The following is a 21048-nucleotide window of genomic DNA, read 5'->3' on the forward strand; positions in this document are numbered from 1 at the left end:
GCTGCTCTCTGACCGCCCCAGAGAGAGCCCGGCACTCACAGGGTCCTTTTGCGCTCCTCCTCCTCGGCTCCTTCTGCAGCTGCCTTGGGGCGCTCCGGAAGCCCATCTCCAGCCCCATTTCGTCCTCTCTCACGTTGCCTCTAATGTTGATGGTTAATAATAACCCCCTTCAATTATGCTTTTATTTTCGTAAGCTCTTTCACAGCCATTATGCCATTTGATTAAAAGGAAGAGGTCTCTAGTGGTTTGGAGCTGCTCGATGAAGAGCAGCCTGCCTTGTGCGCCGGTGAGCGTCCCTTCTATCGGGGATGCTGCCTGCAGGGCCCTGGCCCTGGCTGAGTGGGAGGTGGGACCAGCTAAGCTCTCAACTTCTGGGTCCATCCTTTTAGAGATGAGTAAACTGAGGCTCAGGGAGGTTATGAGAGAGCATCGGGTGGCACAGTGAGACCACAGAAGTGCCAGGATAAGAATACATGATTCTAAAACTCAGCCCTGTGCCTGGAGTGGGGTTCCCTTGCCTGGCCTCTGGGAAGGCCCTGGGGGTGGGCTCTGGGTCAGTATTGCCTCCCAAGTCCAGGATCACTGAGTGGCTGGCCCCTGCGTTGGCCCGCCTGGTCACTTGGGCCCTTGTTCTGTCTTTAAGCGGAAGGAGCATGCCCAGAAGTGCCTTTTCACTGCGCAGTTCTTCCTCCTGTGCTGTCCTGACCACCCGGGGTCTCGCCCTGAGCTCTTCATTCGCAGCCAGGCTCTCCTTGCTGGGCCCTTCCTCCTCCGCCTCTTGTTCTTTGAGGCCATTCCTGATGCCTCCACCTCCTTCTGCTGCTTATCTAAATGGGGCAGTAACCAAGCAGGGGCTACTTCAGGCTGATACCAAGACCAGAGCTGGGTGGGTAGCTTCAGGCGGGCAGGTCAGGACAAGTATTGGCCATTGGCTTCCCCACTTCCTAACTGCAGCTTTGAAAGACTCACATCCCCTTCTCTGAGCTTCAGCTCTTCTCAGCTTTCAAATGGAGGTTCTCCCCACCCTCGGCAACCCCCCACCCCAGAAGGTGGCTTCCCCGCACCCCCAGCCGGGGAACTGGGTGAGTGGTCTATGCTGGCTGCAGTACAAGAAGTGACTCTCCCCAAAGTGGGAAGTACAGGGTGGCACAGATTCCCTCATCTTTCCCCTCCCACAAGGCTGACAACACTCCTTAGCAGCAACAGCTCCCAGAGCAGAGATCGGCTGCTTTGACTTCTTCTTTTGTACACGTATCTCTACCTTTCTGCAGAGTGACAGTAATAACTCTTCACATGGAAGCATCTTACAGCTTACCAAGAGTGCTCGTGTGCAGGCCCAAGGCAACAGGGTGATCATCCCATTTGATAGATGTAGAGACTGAGGCACTAAGACATTCCCCCAGCCTTCATGGTCAAGTGTCTGTTGCACACCTGGCCAGGTAAAAGAGACATCAGCCACTGGGCTGTGTGTCTCAGTCAGTTCAGTCTGTGACAGAGCCCCCTGCTGCCCAGCCTGGGCCAGGCCTGGGGGACATGGAGATGTCGGGGACTGCCCCTGCCTTCTAGTTTTCCCCAAGTGTCCAGCGGCTCCTCGAGGTGCTTGGCTGACCCCAGGGCCTGCTCCATTGCGGGACGCCTGGGTGCTCTCCCCCAGCCAGGTGGAAAGAGGGGCACACGGCGGCAGCTATGGTTCCCTTGCAGGAGGGTCCTCACTTTTATTTTCTACCTGTCTCCCATCCATCCTAGTTACTTGGATGGCTTTCTAACTCCCAAACCAGTGGAAGGCCAGGCCACAGCCTTCGCAGCCCAATTGGAGGGAAGAGAGCCGTAGTCACAGTGAAGAAGGCGAGGGCTGAAAAGTCCTTCATTATGGAAATAGCTTTGCACTCTTCACCAGTTGTAGCCGATCTCCTGCAGGAGCTCATTGGGATAATTGTAGTTGGAGCTTAGGATGCCTTAAGAGTGGCTTATTTTTCCCCTTTAGAGCCCTCAGAGAGGATTGGAAAATTTTTTAAAAATCGTTTTTAAAGAAATAAATTGGAGATGCATGAGTTGCTTTAAAGATTTAGTTCAGTAAGTAGAGAACAAGCAGCTCTGAAGCAAGCCCCCAGGTGCATCCGAAGGAGCCTCTGAAGGGACCTCCTCAAAAGATGCCTCCAGCCTGGCCTCAGGAAGGCCTGGAAGTTGCCGAGGGCGGCAGCAGCATCTTGTTTCTGAACAGTGCCGCTGCCCAGTCTTCCTCCACTCTCTGGACCACGATGCAGGGAGAGGAGAGAGGGCTCCGGTCCATGGAGGGGAGAAGGCACAGGACCTCATCAGGGTATGCAGGCTGGGAGAGGCAGGGACACTGCCCTCTGTTTTCTGGTCCATCCGCCGGTGGGCAGGGTGGGGAGGGTGCCCGTCCTTGGTGCTCACCAGTAGCTGAATGCCCTCAGGTCGAGGATCTGGGTTAGCACGTGGCGGCCTTGTGGCTGCCGCCTTGTACGGACAGTCCTCCAGCCCGTGTGTGTGATGTGGCCTCCCTGTGCTCTCACCTCTGGGGCCACCCTGCTCCCCACCCCCACCCAGCATGAGCGTGGTGTCTGCATACAGCGGGCGCGCAGTTGGTCGGGAGCACAGTACAGAGCAGGAATTCCAAAGGCTCCAAGGCCCTCCGAAATGACTGACACATAATAGGGCAGGTTGTTTCGAGTTGCCAGCTATGACCCACTAATAAGTTGTGAAACCAGCGTGTGCTGGAGTACATCACCTGTAGCATGGTACATACGGCTTTGTGACTTTTTATTTTAGTTTTGCTATGTACCTGCACAGATATAGGTACTGGGTCATGCTGTAAAATTTTTTTTTTTTTCTTTTTTTTTTTTTGGCCTCGCCACGCAGCTTGTGGGATCTTAGTTCCCTGATCAGGGATCAAACCCACACCCTCGGCAGTGAAAGCGCGGAGTCCTAACCACTGGACCGCCAGGGAATTCCTAAAATGAATTTCTTACAGTGAGTCATGATGAAAAAATATTGAAAGCCGCTTCCATGAGTTGTCCCACAGAGACTTGGGGTCTGTGCTCAGCCAGCCATCTCCCTGTCCTTCAACTCTCACCCCTCAACTACGCTGCACTCTTCCCTCCTCTCATCTCCACCCGCGTCTCTGTCCATCGTGGTCGCCACCACTGCATCCTCAGGGTGACTGGATGGTGAGGGTGTCGTGAGGATGGGCAGTGATGCCTCGGCTAAGGGGATGAGCTCTCCTCTCACCCGAGTGTGGAGCCAGGTAGATGACAGGTTCAATGCCATCTGACTCTTTATCTCCACCCCATCCCACCTCAGCCACCCTGCACGGCCAAGCTCTCAGTCCAGAAGTCCTGCCTCATGTCTTACCATTTTCTCTGCTTTTGTCCTAACCCCCTGAGTCTGTAGGTCTGGGCCTGGTACAGATGAACAGGAAGTGGTGCAGGTCACAGGCCTCTCCTCCACCCCCCCCCCCACAAGCTGGGCCCTGGCACACACATAGCAAGTGCCCCCATCCAGATGGGAGGCTTCCTGGGTCCCTGGGGACAAACCTGCCAGGCACTTCCAAGAGGGAGAAAAGGGTTTGTAGCTTAGAGTATTTATTCTGACAACAGTGACTTACAAGTTTCTGGGATATGGGATGGGCCTTATATTTTCCAAACCAGAAGGGAGCCTCTGGTATATGGAAGCTTCTGAGTGTGTATAAACAAGACTGCTTGGGGAGAGAGAGTCTCTGCAGAAATAGGGGCGACAGAGATGAATGAGATGCAGGCCCTGACCTTAAGCTGCTTACAGGCTGTAGGGAAAGTCTGAGTGGGAGCGGAGAGTAAGCTACAAGGTAAGACATGGTCAGAAGTGCTGAGGTGCCATGGGGAGGCTCCCAGGCAGAGGGTGGCTGTCCACGTGTCCTTGAGAGGTGGGGTTCCCCAGAGAGCCCTGGAAAGGCTTTGGAGGAGGTAGAAGCATTTAGTCTGTGAGTGGTGACGTGGGCAGAAGATGGGTCACCCATCCTGTTAAAACCAGGGAGTCAGTTCTTTACCCCAGCAGCCATCACACAGGCCTTGAAGGTGGGTGCGGGAGCAGCGTTCACTCCTAAGAACTTACAAGTACTCGATGCTGCAGAGCAATTCAACACGTTCCTGGAACATGGTGGGTGAAGGGGAGACCAAGTACTGATATTTCAGAGACTTCATTTTGCTTAAGCAGGAGACTATTTTGGTTAAGCTAGAATTTAACTTTCCGTCACCCTCAATTCGCTGGGTTTTTTACCCCATGCAACCACTTTTCCAGAAAGAGCAAGAGATCATAGGGAAACAAAAGCTTGTTAAGAATTTAACAAATAGAGCAATAGCACTCTTAAAAGGGAAAGTACAGGTATCCCCTGCTTTTCGAAAGTTTGCTTTACACCACTTCACTTTTACGAAAGACCTGGCACTGGTACCTGTTTTCGCTAATCAAGGAAATCCGAAGAGCATTTTCACTTTTATGAAAAAATAGGAAAAGCGCAAGTCGCGTTCAGCGTTTATTTTGCAGCGAGTGTTAACAGAGGAAGTTTGTGCCCCGAGCAGAGAGACAAGGAGCCCTGCCAAGCTCCTTCCCCAGAACCACACTCAGCATCAAGCCGCCATGTGCTTTATCTCAGTTTATTTTGTGTGTCCGTTAATAAGATGTGTCCTAAGGTAATTGCTTCTTCACTTTATGCCATTTCTGCTTACAAAAGCTTTTATAGGAATGCTGTACTTTCAGATAGCGGGGGACATCTGTACCTGTATCACATAGGGATGCTTTGGGCTGCATTTACTTAATTCTGTGTTCACACAGTTTCACTTCTTACTGTCAAGACCAATAGTTCTCAGAGTGGGGGGGGTCCCAGGACCAGTAGCATCATCTGAGAACTTGTTAGAAATACATATTCTTAGGCCCCTCCCCAGACCTCCTCAATCAGAAACTGGGGAAGTGGGGGCAGACAGCAATTTGTGCATCTTTTTTTTTTTTGGCCGTGCCACTTGGCTTATGGGATCTCAGTTCCGCACCAGGGACTGAACCCAGGCCACGGCAGTGAAAGCGCCGAGTCCTAACCACTGGGCCACCAGGGAATTCCCTAGCAGTTAGTTTTTTTTTTTTTTAATTTTATTTATTAATTTATTAATTTATTTATGGCTGTGTTGGGTCTTTGTTTCTGTGCGAGGGCTTTCTCCAGTTGCGGCAAGTGGGGGCCACTCTTCATCGCGGTGCGCGGGCCTCTCACTATCGCGGCCTCTCCCGTTGTGGAGCACAGGCTCCAGACGCGCAGGCTCAGTAATTGTGGCTCACGGGCCCAGTCGCTCCGCGGCATGTGGGATCTTCCCAGAGCAGGGCTCGAACCCGTGTCCCCTGCATTGGCAGGCAGATTCTCAACCACTGCGCCACCAGGGAAGCCCAGCAGTTAGTTTTAATAAGTTCCCCCCCAGGTGATGCGGATGCATGCTGAAGGTTGAGAACCCCTGTCGAGGCTCTGGCTTCTCAAAGTGTCATCCACAGACCAGCAATAGTGTGGGCATCACCTGGGAACCTGTTAGAAATTCAGAACCTCAGGCTCCACCTCCAACCTCCTGAAAATCAGAACCTGTACCTGAGCAAGACCCCCTAGTGCTTTCTATGCACAGCAGGGCCTGAGAAGCTCAGGGCCTTTTCCTAAAGCACCAGGTGCCACCTCCGGGCAGCTGACTGTGCTAATGGCCGCACCATCCTCCCAAGCACAACTGCTCCTTAAGCCTCACAAATTCCTCAGGGTACCCAAGGTTTCCACAAAGTACAGGACCCTTGTCTCCTGGGCTACAAGGATGGTTTGGGGGCACTGTGGAGACTTAGAGGGAGCACACCTGGCCCAAGGGGGCACCTGCACCCCTGCCACAGCCCAGTGTATCACTGGGGGCCCAGGCCCTGTATCACAGCAACTTCTCCCTTCTCTGGGCAGGCGGGAGAGGGGCAGATCCCTCCAGGGAGCCACAGCTTCACTCTGGTCTCCATCAATAGAAGAGATTCTCCAGGATATCCTCCCTTAGCCTGGGGCGCAAATGCCCACTAGGACCTCAGGATCGCCCTTCCTTGACATTGACATCACTGTTCCACCCTGTTTCACAGACTAAATCGATCAGCATCACAGGGGCAGAGAGATGTGGCTTTATTTCACTTTGGGGCTCTACCAAGCTGCCCCTTAGTGAGAGGTTCTGCAGGCTGCCTTTGCTCTTGGAACTCTCCTGTGGCTGGGGGCATGAGCCACAAGCACTGAGTACCAAGTGCTGAGCGAGTGGTACACGAGGAAGCTGGGCTGGGGAGGGCTTCCCGGGGAGCGGGAGTGAGCGGGACCTGGTCCTATTGTTCCGCATCACACCCCCTCTGTGCCTCTGGGGGGGGATAAGAGGAGAGTTCTTTCACTGGAGCCCAGAAAATAGTTTTTAAACAGAGGAAACCCTAGGAAAGCAGAAGTGGAAATAATGCTGTATTTGGTCTGAAAAGATAAAATCGCACAGACTTCAAAACCTAACAGCTATGGCTGCTTGACACTGCTCCTCTGTAATCGTCTCATTTAATCTGCTCAGGCCTCTCTTCTGGATAGGGGGCGTTACCTCCACTTGACGGCTAAGAGAGAGGCTCAGAGAGATTAAGCAGACGGCACAGGGGCCTGGTGGAGGCAGGATTTGAACCCAGGTCTTTGGTGTGCCTGGGCCCACGTGTCTTTGGTGTTCCGGAGCCTGCCAGGTCTTCATGTGACAGGAGAGGAGGGTGTGGATGGCGCCTGGGGCAGCAGGTTGGGTGCCACACGTCTGGTAGCACCGGTAAGCTACTGGCCAGGTCACAAGGGCAGAGTTTTCTTATACTGGCCTCGCTCAGCCCTGGCAGGCGCCCTGTGGCTGCAGAGAAAGGAGCTCTCCCTGCGAGCGGCCTTTTAGCTGGTATTTACAAGGGGCTGATTGGCAAGCACACTTCCTGTAGCTCCCTGCCTGCCAGAGAAGGCTGTTAGCCCCTAAGACAGGTCAAAGCAGAGAAGGTCTGGGAAGACAATGTCAAACCCCTGACACATTCTTCCTGCCCATCTTGGGCTCCAAGCCCATCTGGGGGGAAATGGATGGATCCCTGGACATTGGGTTTGAATTACCTCCGCCCCCCGCAACCCCGTCCCGAGCACAGCCAGCTGGCGACAGTCTGAGCCTTTCCCTGCCCTCCAAGCGCTGAGTGTCACAGTGCCCAGGGGAAGATGATTCACCCTCCAAGGTGGCAGCTGCCTGCTTGGCACAGCGGACTCATGCCATCTGCCCAGAATGCCCTTGTCCAGCACCAGCAGAGTACTGCCCCGTACCCACGGGTAGTGAGCAGTCGGTACAGGCATTGATCGTGACGCCATCACTAGACACAGTGTAGGAGCGCTTGCTGGCTGTGGAGCCACTTGAGGGAGAGGTTAGGAGTGAGCAAACAGTCTTCAACAGCAATTAGTGCAAATTAGACATGGTCCCCAGACATGGAGGGGAGGGAAGCTCCTGTTGCAGCTCCTGCCCACATGCGTCTGCCAGAAGGGAAGTAGCAAGCCGGGTCTCTGGGCAGAAGACATTTCACACACTTGGTCTCTGTCCAAATGGCATTCTCTGTGCCAGCCAGTGAGTGGTAAAACCTTGATTACCCACAGAACCTCCAGTTCTCCAGGGTGCTGGTAGCACTCTGCTGGTAGCACACAGGTGAACAGCACGAAAAGTTCTTTGACATTTGCTTAAAACAAAATACTTTCTTGCTCCCTTAGACAAGCCAGTCTAAGGGACTGTCTGTCCCTGTCTCTGTCCAGAGTGCTGGAGAGCAGCCCAGATGCTCTGACTCTCAAAGCTCAGCCTTGCAAGGGCCTTATTCAGGAAGTAAGAGGCTCGCAGGGTCACGAACACGGATTTAGGCATTTGGGAAATGTTCATTCGACAGTTGTCGTTTTTTGATTGAGCAGCTTGCTGTGCGCTAGGCGCTGTGCTGGAGATGGAGATGGACAAAGCCCCCTCCCTGTTCTCACGGGGCTCATGTCATGGTCAGTTACACTAGCTGATACTTAGTGGCCATTTATTTCATATCCGGATCTTCTCTAACCATTTTCAAGTGTGCTCTTATTTAATGCTCACGACAACCTTATGAGGCAGGCACTATTATTCTCCCCAGGTGAGGAAACTGAGGCTCAGGGAAGTTAAGTAACTTGGCCAAGGTCATGCTGCCTGGACAAAACCAGGGTTCCAACCCAGGCAGTCTTGCTCCAGAACCCCAGCTATTGAGGACAGTGCTTTGCATAAGGAGAGACAATTTTTGCATATAGCTGGAGGGAGATTGAAAGCCACAGGAAAGTTATGGCTGGAGCACATAACTTTGGTTGGAGGGAAACTTCCTTGGGGTGGAGAGAACAGTGTAAGGTGATGAGGCAGGATTCCCTATGCCATGAATGCAGGCAATCAGCCTAGCTCTTGACAGCTCTGCCCCACACAGTGAAGCAGGTGGGCAACATCCTAGGATGGAAATGCTATATGAGTGTTTTCACCAGATTCTCTCATTAAGCCTCACTGGGAAGACCAGTGGTACTCAAACTAGCTGTGCATTCAGATCATCCGGGAGATTTTAAAAACACCTGTGTCCAGGCCATACCCCATGCCAATTAAGTCAGAATCTCTGATGGTGGGTTTGGGGCTTGATGATTTTTTAAAGCTCCCCGGATGATTCCAATGTGCAGGCAAGATAGAACCATGGAGCTAAACCAGAACCTTCCATCAACAAGCACATTCCATCCCTGAAGAAGCTGTAGCCTCTTTCTTCCTTCTCTCAGTGTCTGTTGCGTGTGTGTATGTGTGTAGCTACATCAGGATGAGAAGAGCAGTCAGCCCAGCCGTGAGAGCTGATGGTTGGCTGGGAGGGTGGCAGAGGTGAGCTCTGTGGACTTGCCTCTTGGCTCAGGGTTCCTCTTTCCCACGGACCCTACTGTCCCCTGGACCCTGGGCACGGTGGCTCTGCTGCCACAGTGCCCACAAACCCCCCACTTGTGATTTCCCTGTAGCACAGCCCGCTCACCTGGCATTTTCAGAAGGAACTTTATCAATGAGCCAGAGGCAACTGAGAACATGCAGACAGCAAAACAGTGGGCCAGTTCCCAAAGTTCAAGTTTATTCCAAAGAATCCTGGTGTAGGTGGACAGGAGTTGGCCTGAGCTCTGACACCTTGTGCTCAGGAGCCTGTGGTCCTGCCTGGGCGGGCTACTTGACTTGGCTCACCATTACTGGAGGTGCTTGCTCAAGTTCAGTGACCTCACCTTGGTAGCTTGAAATTGGCCATGGTAGGAATATTTACACCGCGAAAAATCGGCAAATGCCACAAATCAGGGATGTTTCCCTCCAGGAAGTGGATTGTTAAACATTAGCCAGCACACCACTTCCTTGCCGGTGTCCTGACCACTCCACCACTTCCCCTCCACCACCACCTTCCACTCATTTTGTTTCTCAGAAGCTGGTTTCCCTGGTGAGGCCCTACCTAATTCACTCCCATCTGGTGCTTATCTTAGGAGCTTTTCTTCTTATTTTTCCAATTATAACGGAGGTCTTATTTCTCTGACAATGATCTTAAGCCTGAGTAGAAAGAGTTGTAAAGTTGGTGGCAGCGACCTTAGGTTCCAAGCACGGAGAAGATTTACAAAGGAGCTATTCACGTGTCCGCCCCACCCAGGAGAAGAACCCGTAGGGGAGGCGATTACTTTTCCATCCCACGCGTCTTTCACCCCTCGCTTCCAGACTCTTGCTGTACACACAGCAGATGAGGCATCTCTAGTCTTCCGTGTGAGTGTTATAGACACATACCTCCAGCTGTGAGGGCGGGACCGGCAGACACTTCATGGGAGGCCATGGCAAAACTGCCCTGCTTTCCCGAGGCCCTCCCGGAGTATCTAACTGAAGCAGCTGGAGGAGCAGAGCAGCAGGGGTGGGGGGACTTCAGGGGGGAGGGGTGGTGGGCACAGGGGAGCAAAATGGGGAATCTGACCGGGAAGGCAAATGCCAGGCTTGGGCCAGGCAATCCGAGTTACTTACTTGGCTGTCTCCAGAGCAGCCAGTAAGGGGACCGTGTTCTGACCCGGCTTTGACTGCACGTCGGATCCGGGCGGGGGAGTGTGCAGGAGGTGGCGGTGCTGGCAGGTGGCCGCACTGGGAGCCCATGGGCCCACCTTGCTGGCCAGTCTGAGGTGCGGAGGAGGAGGAAATCACAGTGGGGGCTTTTCTCCCCCTTTGTTTTTCTTTCCCCACGGCCTGCACTTAAGGTTCATTAATGTATTCCCTAAGACACTCTGTGCTCCCCATCCTCTTGACGGGGTGCCCGCCACACTCTCTGCACCTCCTTGGGGAGCGCCGCATGGTCCCTTCTGCCAGCCCCCGTGGCCCCATGAAGCAGAGGACCGTTTAAAGATGGGAGGTGGAGGTTCAGCGGGGTTAGGGGCCTGCCTGAGGTTGCACGACTCCAAGTGGCAGATCCGAGGTCAGGGCCTGGGTCTCTGCCCCATCCACTCCCCCAGCTGGCCTCTCTTTCACCAGAGGACTTAGAACTCCCCGAGCCAAACAGCCTTCCTTGAGGGACTCAGCCTGCAGGACTGTCAAGGGCATGCAGTGTTCTCTGTGCTTCCTGAGCGCAAGGGCTGCTGCTGCTTTCTTCCTGCATACATCCCCCCGACGGCCAGGGCTCTGTGCAGTGGGGGAGCTCGGTCACTGCCCCCCCGCCGGGCTTCTGAAGGGACAGACCCAGCCGTGAGTGTGGCCCGGGAGCCTCCTTGTTACAGGCACAATTCTCTGTCCCGCCAGGTTACCATAGTTTGCCTGCTTGTGTCTTGTGGCATTTCGAGTGGGGCGTGAAGCTCAGCTCAGCTCAGCATCCTTGATCTTCGCTGTTGAGGCACCAGGCACCAAGAGCTGTGTCAAGGCTGATGTCAGGCCAGCCTGAATTCTCGAGCACGAATGTGCCCACAGCCCCCTGGGGAGGCTAAGGCAGCCTCCCACATGCTGCCCACGGGCCTGAGGCACTAGGGCTGGGGCGCTGCCTCTGCATCTTTACCCAGCACCCCAGGTCCCATTGTAAGGAAGCCTCAGGCTCCACGCTCACTGGTCGGGATCCTTTGGGGATTGGAGGCAGAGAAGCTGAAAAATCCTGAAAAATCCAGCATTCTGGCTGGAAGGAGACCACCTGGATCAGAAGTGAGACAGCCAGCCTTGTGTAAACTGTCGTGTTGCTCCAGCCTGGGCGACCAACAGGGCGCCATGATTTGTTTCTAAGCTGCCAAGGAAGCCGGGGAACTGGGGCCCTAGGCCACCAGGTTGGGGAGCCTCTCATCCCAATTCCAGATGGGACCTTAGATGTCATGGGACTCAGCTCCACCCAAAGCGGGAATCAGAAGTCACTGGTCTCTGCTGGGTTACCTCTGTGCTGGGAAGCTCACTCAGTACCCCTTACCACTTCCCTGGGCCCAGACCCCTCCTCCTTTCAGCCTCCTTTCAGACCATGGGTACCACACGTATGATGAATCGTGCTCTGAAGCGATCATTTTTATCATCTTGCCTCTAGCTTGTCCCACTGGCATGAAACAAGTTTTCCAGTCAATAGTGCCAATGATTAGTGAAGGGAGGTCAAGCTGACCTTGGAGAAGTAATTTTCTCTAAATACTGCCCACTCTGATTCTGCTTTTATTGATTATTTTAAGCTTCCACAGACATAGGCAGGAGTCTGGGAGGGCTGTCTGCAGTGGGAAGAGGGTTGGATCCATCTCTCATTGTCTGTAATAGTGAAAGCTGGAAACAAACTGAATGTCTAACAGTAGAAACATGAGCCAAAGTGTGATCCCGCCATTCCATGGACTACCACGTGGCCATAATAATGTCACAGACTTGTAACCTGAAAAGATGCTCACAATGTGTCATCAAGAAAAGCATGTTATGGCATAGTATCTAGGAGGCCATTTTTGAAACATAGCTGTGTATGCACACACACACACACACACACACGCACGCATGTCTAAAAGTTGGTAAGGCCATGTACCTCACATTAACAGTGATTGGTTCTGCGTGGTGAGACGTGGGTGATTTTATTTCTGCTCATCAATATTTTCTCATTTTCTAAATTGGATTATTGCACTAAAGGGCCAGTAACCTATCACAGCCTTGGCCCACAGAGGCCTGGCCCTGACTGGCAAAAGTGCCCAGAATGGGTCAGGTCAGGGGAAGGGCCCCAACTCTTGAATGTACTGAGGTCACAGTTGCTTAATCAAGTGGTGTTGGTGGTGGGTCCACTGTGTGCCCAGCCCAGGGTGGTCCTGAGCCTGAAGGAACTTACGATCTAGTGCAGGAGGTAAAATATTCATTCATTTGTTCGTTCACTCATTCATCCAACAAATAGCTATTGAGCACCTGTGAGCACTGTGCCAGGTACTGCACTTATAGGGTGAACATAGTCCCAGAGTGTGATGCGTGATATGAGTCTTGTATAAAGGGTTATGGGACTTTGGATGCGGACCAGAGGGAGTGACAGAGGAGGGGGCCTTTGAGCTGGAATATGAGGATCCACAGGACATGGGCTAATGGGGATGAAGGCGTGGCCCAGGGGAGAGGGCAGAGCTGGGCTCCTCTTCCTCTCCAGGTGTGCCAAAGCCCAGGGACCTGGCTTCCATTACCACCATGATGCCAATGTGTCTTGTAGCCCTAGGAAGCTTATGTAACCTCTTCAAGCTTCAGTTTCCCCACCCACACAACGCAGATCATTTCATAGCCTCCTCTCCACCCTCCAGCCATCTCCCACTCTTGTCAGGATGCTCTGAGCGTAGATGTTCTCTTTTAAGCTTTATCCAGAAACTCCCGCTTGGCCTCTTGGGCTTGTTGCTTGCTAGCTTGGCTGCTCCAGTTTGTTGATTCTGCCAGCTTTGACGCAGTCTGGTGGCCCCATTGCTCCTTCCTCTAAACTGCTCAAGCAACTTTAGCGGTTAAATCAGGGAAAAGAGATACACTTAATCCCCGCCATCACTGTCCTTCGGCAGAGTGGTTTGGGGAACGCTGCAGACCCTGAAGAGGCCAGCTCAGTGAGTGGTACTTGGAAAAGACAGGCTGAGAACTCAGGCAGCGCTGCTGTCTCTAGGCCTTGAGTCACAGGGATTTGCTCCAAGCCTGGGCTGCAGCTGGTCTTCGTGCCACGCCCAGCAAACCTCGGCAGGGGCATCACAGGGAGACCCTCCTCCCCATCTCAGGAGCACCGGCCCCTCTGCAGCCCGCAGGCCTCCCTGGCTGAGGGGTGGAGGAGTCACGGAGTCCGGAGAGAGAAAGTCCTTAGCAACCCCTAGTTCTTGCTTGAAGGCAGGCCAGGGTGATCTGACGTCACCTAGGGGATAGTGGACGGTGAGGAACCTGATTAGGTATCGAGGGTGGAGGATTCTGGCTAAACCAACTTAGCAGAATTCTTGCTAAAATTGGACAATGAGAGATGAACACTGAAGCACAAAAGTCAGGCCTAGTTGAAAAATCCAGGGGAGCTGGAGCAGAGTTAGAGGATCATTGTCAGCCTGGAGAATCCGAGGCCCAGCTTCCTTATCTGCCAAATGGGTCATTATGAAGAACCACCTAGCACAGGGCCTCAAATATCAGTTCCTAGAAGCAGCCTCCTTTCTTGGGCCCTTTTTTTTTTTTTAATTGGCTGTGCCCCGCGAGCGTGGGATCTTCGTTCCCCGACCAGGGATGGAACCTGCGTCCCCTGCATCGGAAGTGTGGAGTCTTAACCACTGGACTGCCAGGGAGGTCCCTTGGGCCCATTTTAACAAGGTGTTAACCTCCCTGGGCTTTGATTTCCTCCTGTGTCACATGGGGGTATAATACCCTGTGAAATGACCTGACTTCTTAAGAGCCCAAGGCAAGAGGATTTTCTTATCTGGGCGATCAGGGGCAGAGGGGATGATGTGTCTGTCCCGCCTGCCCGGCTGCTGGCTGTGCTGTTGGCCATTACAAAGCTAATGTGCTAATGTGGAGAAGGGGAAGCTTCCAAGTCATTAGCCCTTCTCTTCCCAGCCATTAACTGGTAGGGAAATTGGGGGCCCACTTTCCATGAATAAAGACAAGAAATGCCCCAGGCAACCCCTTCCTTCAGCCCCCACTCCAGCAGCCGCCCAACCAAGTAAGGCGCATAGAGGAGCAGGCTGCTGGCAGCTGTGTAATGTGACATTAGCATGCGGATGAGCTCCAGAGGAAGCAGAAGGTGAGCAGGAACTGAGAGCGGTTGATCTTGCTTTTCCTCCCCTCCCAGGAGTAGCATCTTGTCATAACCTTGCATTCTAGAAACGCCTTATCTCTGCTGCTTTCCCTACCTGAGCCTCCACGTTTGCCTTGGGCTCTGGGTCCCTCCCCATCGCCTCCTTCACGGCTCCTGTCCTCTCATCCATCATGCAGGTTCCTGCCTGTCAAACAAGAGCCCCACTCGCCGCACTATAGCCAGTCTCGCTCGGGACCCAGCTCCCGACCACGACCCACCCTACTAACTCCCTGCCGGCTGCCCAGAACGTGTTTTTGTGCCCACCATGTCTATGTGCCAGATATAGTGTTTGGCCCTGGGGACTCAAGGACAAAGAAAGACTCTGCTCTCAGGAGGTTAAGAGTTGCCCCTGCCTCCAGCACTGGACCCTTGGTCTAACGAACAGAGCCAGCCCCCAGGGAGCTCAGAGCCACTCACCCCAAGGTGCTAAGGGGGGGCAAACTCCCGTGATCTGTGATCAGTGATCTTTGATGTTACTATTGCAAAAAGACTGTGACTTGCTGAGGGCTCACATGATGGTGAACATTTTCTTAGCAATAAAGTATTTTAAAATTAAGGTATGTACATTGTTTTTTTAAACGTAATGCTATTGCATACTTAATAGACTACAGTGTAGGGTAACATAACTTTTATATGCACTGGGAAACCAAAAAAAATTCATGTGACTCGCTTTGTTGTGATATTCACTTTATTGCTGTGGTCTGGAACCAAACCCGCAATATCTCCAAGGAATCACTGCACAGATATTCTCTCATTCATCCTTAAACAACCCTGTGAGGTATATGCTATTATTACCCTGATATGAAGTTTATTTTATTATTTTTTTTTTTTTTTTTTGAGGGAAGGATTATTTATTTATTTATTTATTTATTTTTTGGCTCTGTTGGTTCTTCGTTTTTGTGCGAGGGCTTTCTCTAGTTGCGGCAAGCGGGGGCCACTCTTCATCGCGGTGCGCGGGCCTTTCACTGTCGTGGCCTCTCGTTGCGGGGCACAGGCTCCAGACACGCAGGCTCAGTAGTTGTGGCTCACAGGCCTAGTTGCTCCGTGGCATGTGGGATCTTCCCAGACCAGGGCTCGAACCCGTGTCCCCTGCATTGGCAGGCAGATTCTCAACCACTGCGCCACCAGGGAAGCCCCTATTATTTTTTTAATTGAAGGATAGTTGATTTACAATATTGTGTTAGTTGTAGGTATATAGCAAAGTGATTCAGCTATACATATATATTTTTTTCAGATTCTTTGCCATATAGGTTATTACATTCTTTCCCATATAGGTTGAATATAGTTCCCTGTGCTCTACAGTAAATCCTTGTTACCTATTTTATATATAGTGGTGTGTATCTGTTTATCCCATACTCCTAATTTGTCCCTCCCCGACCCCACCTTTCCCCTTTGGTAACCATGAGTTTGTTTTCTATGTCTGTGAGCCTGTTTCTGTTTTGTAAATAAGTTCATTTGTATCATATTTTAGATTCCACTTAGAATTGATATCATATGGTATTTGTCTTTCTCTGTCTGACTTACTTCACTTGGTATGATAATCTTTAGGTCCATCCATGTTGCTGCAAATGGCATTATTTCATTCTTTTTTATGGCTGAGTAATATTCCATTGTATATATGTACCACATCTTCTTTATCCATTCATCTGTTGATGGACACTTAGGTTGCTTCCATGTCTTGGCTACTGTAAATAGTGCTGCTATGAACATTATGGTGCATGTATCTTTTCAAATTAGAGTTTTCGTCTTTTCCAGATATATGATATGAAGTTTAATAATTTGCTTTAGGTACACAGTTGTTATGTGGCTGACCTGGGACTTGAACCAGAGACTGAGTGATCCTAAAGATTAGGTGTGAGGAACCGTAAATGTTATCAAGTATTAGTATAGCTGCTGCCTGTTCTGGTCCTTTTTTTTTTTTTTAAACTGAGATAAAATTAACCATTTAAAAGTGTACAATTCAGTGGCATTTAGTGCATTCACAGTGTTCTGCATCTGTCAACTCTAGTTCCAAAATACTTTCATCACCCCAAAGGAGACTCTGCACCCATTAAGCAGTCACTCTCCAATCCCCTCACCCCAGCCTCTGGCAGCCACTAATCTACTGTCTGTCCCTATGGCTTTGCCTATTCTGGACACTTCATATGAATAGAATCATATACTCTGTGACCTTTTGTGTCTGACTTCTTTCATTCAGCATAAGGTTTTCCAGGTTCATCTATGTTGTAGCATGTGTCAGGCTGACTAATATTCCATTGTTTGACTATACCACTTTTTGCTTATCCATTTGTTGGTGGACATTGGCTATTGTGAATAGTGCTGCTGTAAACACGTGTGCACGTATTTGAATACTGAATACCTGTTTGCAGTTCTGGGAGTTCCACTCAAAAGTGGCATGGTTGGGATAAGTGGTAATCAGTGTTTAACTTTTTTTTTTTTTTTTTTGGCTGCGTTGGGTCTTCCTTGCCACGCGCGCGGTCTTTCTCTAGTTGCGGTGAGCGGGGGCTACTCTTCTTTGCAGTGCGCGGGCTTCTCATTGCGGTGGCTTCTCTTGTTGCGGAGCACAGTAACTTTATTTTTTAGGATGCTTTTCTGCATGTGGTTGTAATGCCCTGGTGGGCCCCAATGGCCCCTCACACAGGGCCGGGTGCCGGGCACTGAGCGCATGTGCATCGGGTGATGCATCCTCCTTCTTCTCTGCCCACTTGGCTCCAGCCCCCTAATCTGTCCCTCTCTCCCTGACAGACGTGCCCGTGGAGAAGCTGGCCGCCATGCCCGCCTTGCGCAGCATCAACCTGCGCTTCAACCCGCTGAATGCCGAGGTGCGCGTCATCGCCCCGCCGCTCATCAAATTCGACATGCTCATGTCTCCGGAGGATGCGCGGGCCTCCCCACCCTAGGCTTCCCTCCTCATGCCCGCCCAGCAAGGGACAGAGGCCACCTGGCCTGGCGCCCTGAGGGGAGGGAGTCCCACGCGCCCATGGGAGGCCAAGTTTGGGGGGTTGGGGGCGGGCGGGCTGAATAGCGTGTGGCGGGAGGGGTGTGGCGGTCCAGGATAGATAGCGTAGAGCAGTAGTGGGCCCTGGAATGCCCGGAGGGAGGAGGCGAGGACGGGGCTGGAGCCCAGACTCTGGGCACTCACAGCTTCTGTGCAAACCTGGGCAGATCCTCTGAGCCTCACAATTTGAGGAAAGGGGCAATGGCAGGGGCTTTTGCCTCCTTTGGGCTTCCTGAAGGCTTTTGGGGGAACACATGCCTCCAAGTTACCTTCAAATCATTGGTACCTTCTGGGCCCACGGATGAGCATCGCTGAGCATTTTCCAGGCCCTTGTGGGTTCGAGGCCTTGTTTCTAGTGCTGAAAGTCAGTGGCTGCCGTAAGAGGGACAGAAGACAATCTCCATCTATTTATTGATTCCTGAGAACCGACCAGGATGAGGCCTTCCACAGTGCCCCGTCCTCAGCCCTGTGGGTCCCTGGATTGGCAGGAACCTGAACCAGGAGTCGTGGGAAAGCTGTGGAGACAGTGTGGCCTGACGCTGTAGCAGGGTTGAGAACGTTTGTATAGGAGCCCAAGAACCAGCAGGCCGGCAAGTGGAGAGCAAATCAAGTAGGCTCTGTCCTTCCTCATGCCTAAGAAATCGGTGGGGTAGGAAGTCAGGAGTGCCCCATCCCTCCCCTGGGAGTGAGCGGGGGTGCCTGGCATCAGCCCTTCTGCTGCAGGAGAGGTGGCCCAGAGAGAAGCAAAGCCATTTGCACCTGTGCCACCCTCAACAGTCTCCCTCTGGCAGGAGTCTGGCTGCCTTGTCACTGGTCCACACGGGGCAGAAGGCACTATGGACCATTGGGTTCGTGGCCAGCCAGCTCCCAGGCCACCACCCAGAGCCCTGATGACCTAGTCATCTCTAGGCCCTCAACCTGGAGTCTAGGGTGTGGCCAGGTAATTGCGTGACCAACCATCTCTGTTTGCCCGGGACTGAGGGGTTTACTGGGACATGGGACTTTCAGTGCGAACACTGGGATGACACCCGGCAAACAGGGGCAACTGGTCGCTCTACCAGGAGAGAGCCTGGGGCTCTTGCTTCCTGACAACACCTGTGGTTTGGAGAACCTCTGACCCCTTGATCCCCAGGTATCTACCTCCCACCTTCTCATCTGTGGAGCAAGCAGGCTCAGAGCCCACCTTGCCTGGTCTGTGGGAGACACCTGAGGCCCCAGGGCTTGGAGCAAGCCAGGCTACCCATATCCTACATTTGTGGACCAGTGGCCAGTCTTCCACTCCTAAGGTTAGGCTGTTCAGAGCTCAGACCACCGCTCAGAGCACTCACCCTTTATCAGAACGCTCCCAGTCCTGTTCCCCCTCTCCAGCTCCGAGGCCCGCCCCCGCTCAGGCCTTCTGTCTCTCGGTGAGAGGCTGACAGGTTGGGCCATTGTTGGCCCGTCGCTGAGCGCTCGGTGTTCATGTTCACTCTGCTCATCTCCCAAGGCCTGGTTGGTGAAGCTCTGGAAAAAAGGGTTTTCAGGGTGAGGAGGCTGAAACGGGATCTTCTAGGGCTTCCGAGTTCAGCCATGGACGCTGGGGACAAGTGAGTCTGCAGTCCAGCCTAGGCTGTCCTGATCCCCCCTACCCCTAGCCTGTGTCCCGGAGTGGAGTTTCTCCTTGTCAAAGAAGGGGCGTACTTTTCCGACATGCACAAAGGCATTGTATGGCTAGAACTTTGCAACTCAAGTATGGTCTGTGGGCCAGCAGCGTTGGCGTCCACGGGAGCTCGTTAGAAACGCAGAATCCCAGGCCTCACCCCAGACCTCCGGAATCAGAACCTGCATTTCAAAAGATCCCCAGGTGATTCCTACGAGCACTTTACTGTTTGAAAAGCAGAGGCCTGGGGTGACCCTCAGGATGTCCTCAGAATGGAGGGTGAAGGTTCTCAGCTCTCCCCCTGCCCTGTCAGGGGTCCGAGTCTGTGCTCATCCCCCTCCCTAAAGCAGTCCCCAGAGACCTTGGGCCTCTTCGATCTTTTCAGAGTCTGTGTGGCACTCCCAGTGAAGGGACTGACCCAAAGCCACCAGGAGAGGAGGGCTGGGTTTGCCTGGCCCTCTGGAGCCCTGCCTTTCCGGGTAACCTCTGCATGCTAAGCCACTGCTTCCCCAGGTCCTCGCCTCAAGCCCTTTGAAGGGGATGCTTCTGGAAGCTGTTTTCTACTCTGCTTGGAGAGTTTGCCCTTGCCTGCTGGGGAAGCTTGGGCGTCAGAGACGGCCCCAAATCAAAGCCCACTGTGTGAGTGAGCCCTTAGTTTCAGTCTGCAATAAAGAACACGTTGGTTTCATCTGCCTCTTGGTGTTTGATTTATTCTCACGGCACACACCTCTCGCGGCCAGAGTGTTGATCCCACCACCAGCGAAGAGGAGGGCCTGCCCCTCCTCAGCAGCTCGGCTGGGGTGAGGCTTGGAACATTCACCGTGGGCGGAGGCACGGCCAGGCAGAGTTGACGCCTGCCCTGCCGCTGTGCTGCTGCAGAGCGCTAAATGTCAGCTGGGGGAGACCCGGTACCTGCGGAAGGATGAAGGGACCTGCTGTGCCCCCGTTTCTCCCTGACTGATGCCAGAAATTCTACCCTTAGCGATTGATTTCTCAGGGTCCGAAGTTCTGAAGGAGGCATCTCGACCAGCAGCAGCATCCAGGGAGTGGGTTAGAGAGCTCCCCCCAACCCCCATATCTACAGAATCAGATGCTCTGGAGGTGGGGCCCAGCACTCGGCTTTAACAAGCCCTCCACGTGTTCTGATGCAAGTTAGAAACTGCTTCTGGGTTCAAGGTTTAAGTCAGTTTTTGTTTTCTAAATCTGGGGGGTCAGCCTGAGTTTGTCTTGAGTTTTAGGCTAGACTCTCCATCATTTTTATTTAACAAACACATATAGAGCTTAGTGCATACCAGGCAGTGTCTAAGCGCGTTACAGATATTAACTCATTTAATCCATCGAAAAACCACAGTGAGCTCTGTGAGTTGGACAAATCCTTTTCCCCTCTCTGGACCCCGATTGCTGTCTGTAAAGGGAAGGGGCTGTACTAGGAGGTCCCTGAGCGCCTTTCCAGAACTCCCCTGGTCACTGTCTCTCTGATTCTGGGGGCTCTACTCTAGCTGTCTGCAGTGGACTAGCCTGGGCTCAGGCTGCTGCCCATCCCCACCCCAAAGGTCAAGCAGAAGACTCCCCCGACTCCGTTTCTTCTTGCTGAATGCTGGCTCACCAGAAATATCACAAATTGATCTGTTGGTCAGACAAAGCTGAGCCGACTCTTCTCCCAGTAAGGGACAGCTTTACTACGTCTTCCCAGCGTGTCAGCATGGGCAGGGCAAAGTCACGGTAGTGAGGAGATTTCGGAGTCTGGTTTCAGGTGGGGCTTTCAGTGCAGGGGAGGACGCCTTGACTAGGATTGCATAAAGATTGTGATATAGTTTAGGATCAGTGGACACAACAAAGAGACGTTTTAAGGCGAGGGGTTCAAAGAGTCTTAAGCTTAAGTCTTAAGCTCTCTTTTGATGCTATTTACTGAAGAGTCAGGCAGTTTGATGTTCATTTAAATGATTCTTTCTGGAATTTCCTAGAAAGAACAATACAATGATTTACAACTTTTACTTCCTGGGCAAGAGTTTCCTGGAATAGTACTGTTATGTCGAAGAGGATGGGATACAAAGACTTATTAATGTCAACAGTAAGCTGTATGGGACTAGAGGGT

General features: G+C 52.5%; 1 protein-coding gene across 4 annotated transcripts in view; it reads left to right on the top strand.

Annotated features, from left to right (window-relative positions):
• The window catches only part of LRRC20 (leucine rich repeat containing 20), a 60526-nt gene extending 43217 nt beyond the window's left edge, over positions 1-17309 (top strand). For all 4 annotated transcript variants that reach the window (XM_061197501.1, XM_061197502.1, XM_061197503.1 and 1 more), the window contains exon 5: positions 17062-17309. In XM_061197501.1, the coding sequence (XP_061053484.1) occupies positions 17062-17216 (155 nt within the window). In that variant the 3' untranslated portion in view covers positions 17217-17309. The remainder of the gene's footprint in view (positions 1-17061) is intronic.
• Positions 17310-21048: the final 3739 nt, after the last annotated feature.

This window comes from Eubalaena glacialis, chromosome 1 (assembly GCF_028564815.1).
Source record: "Eubalaena glacialis isolate mEubGla1 chromosome 1, mEubGla1.1.hap2.+ XY, whole genome shotgun sequence".
Lineage (NCBI taxonomy): Eukaryota > Metazoa > Chordata > Mammalia > Artiodactyla > Balaenidae > Eubalaena > Eubalaena glacialis.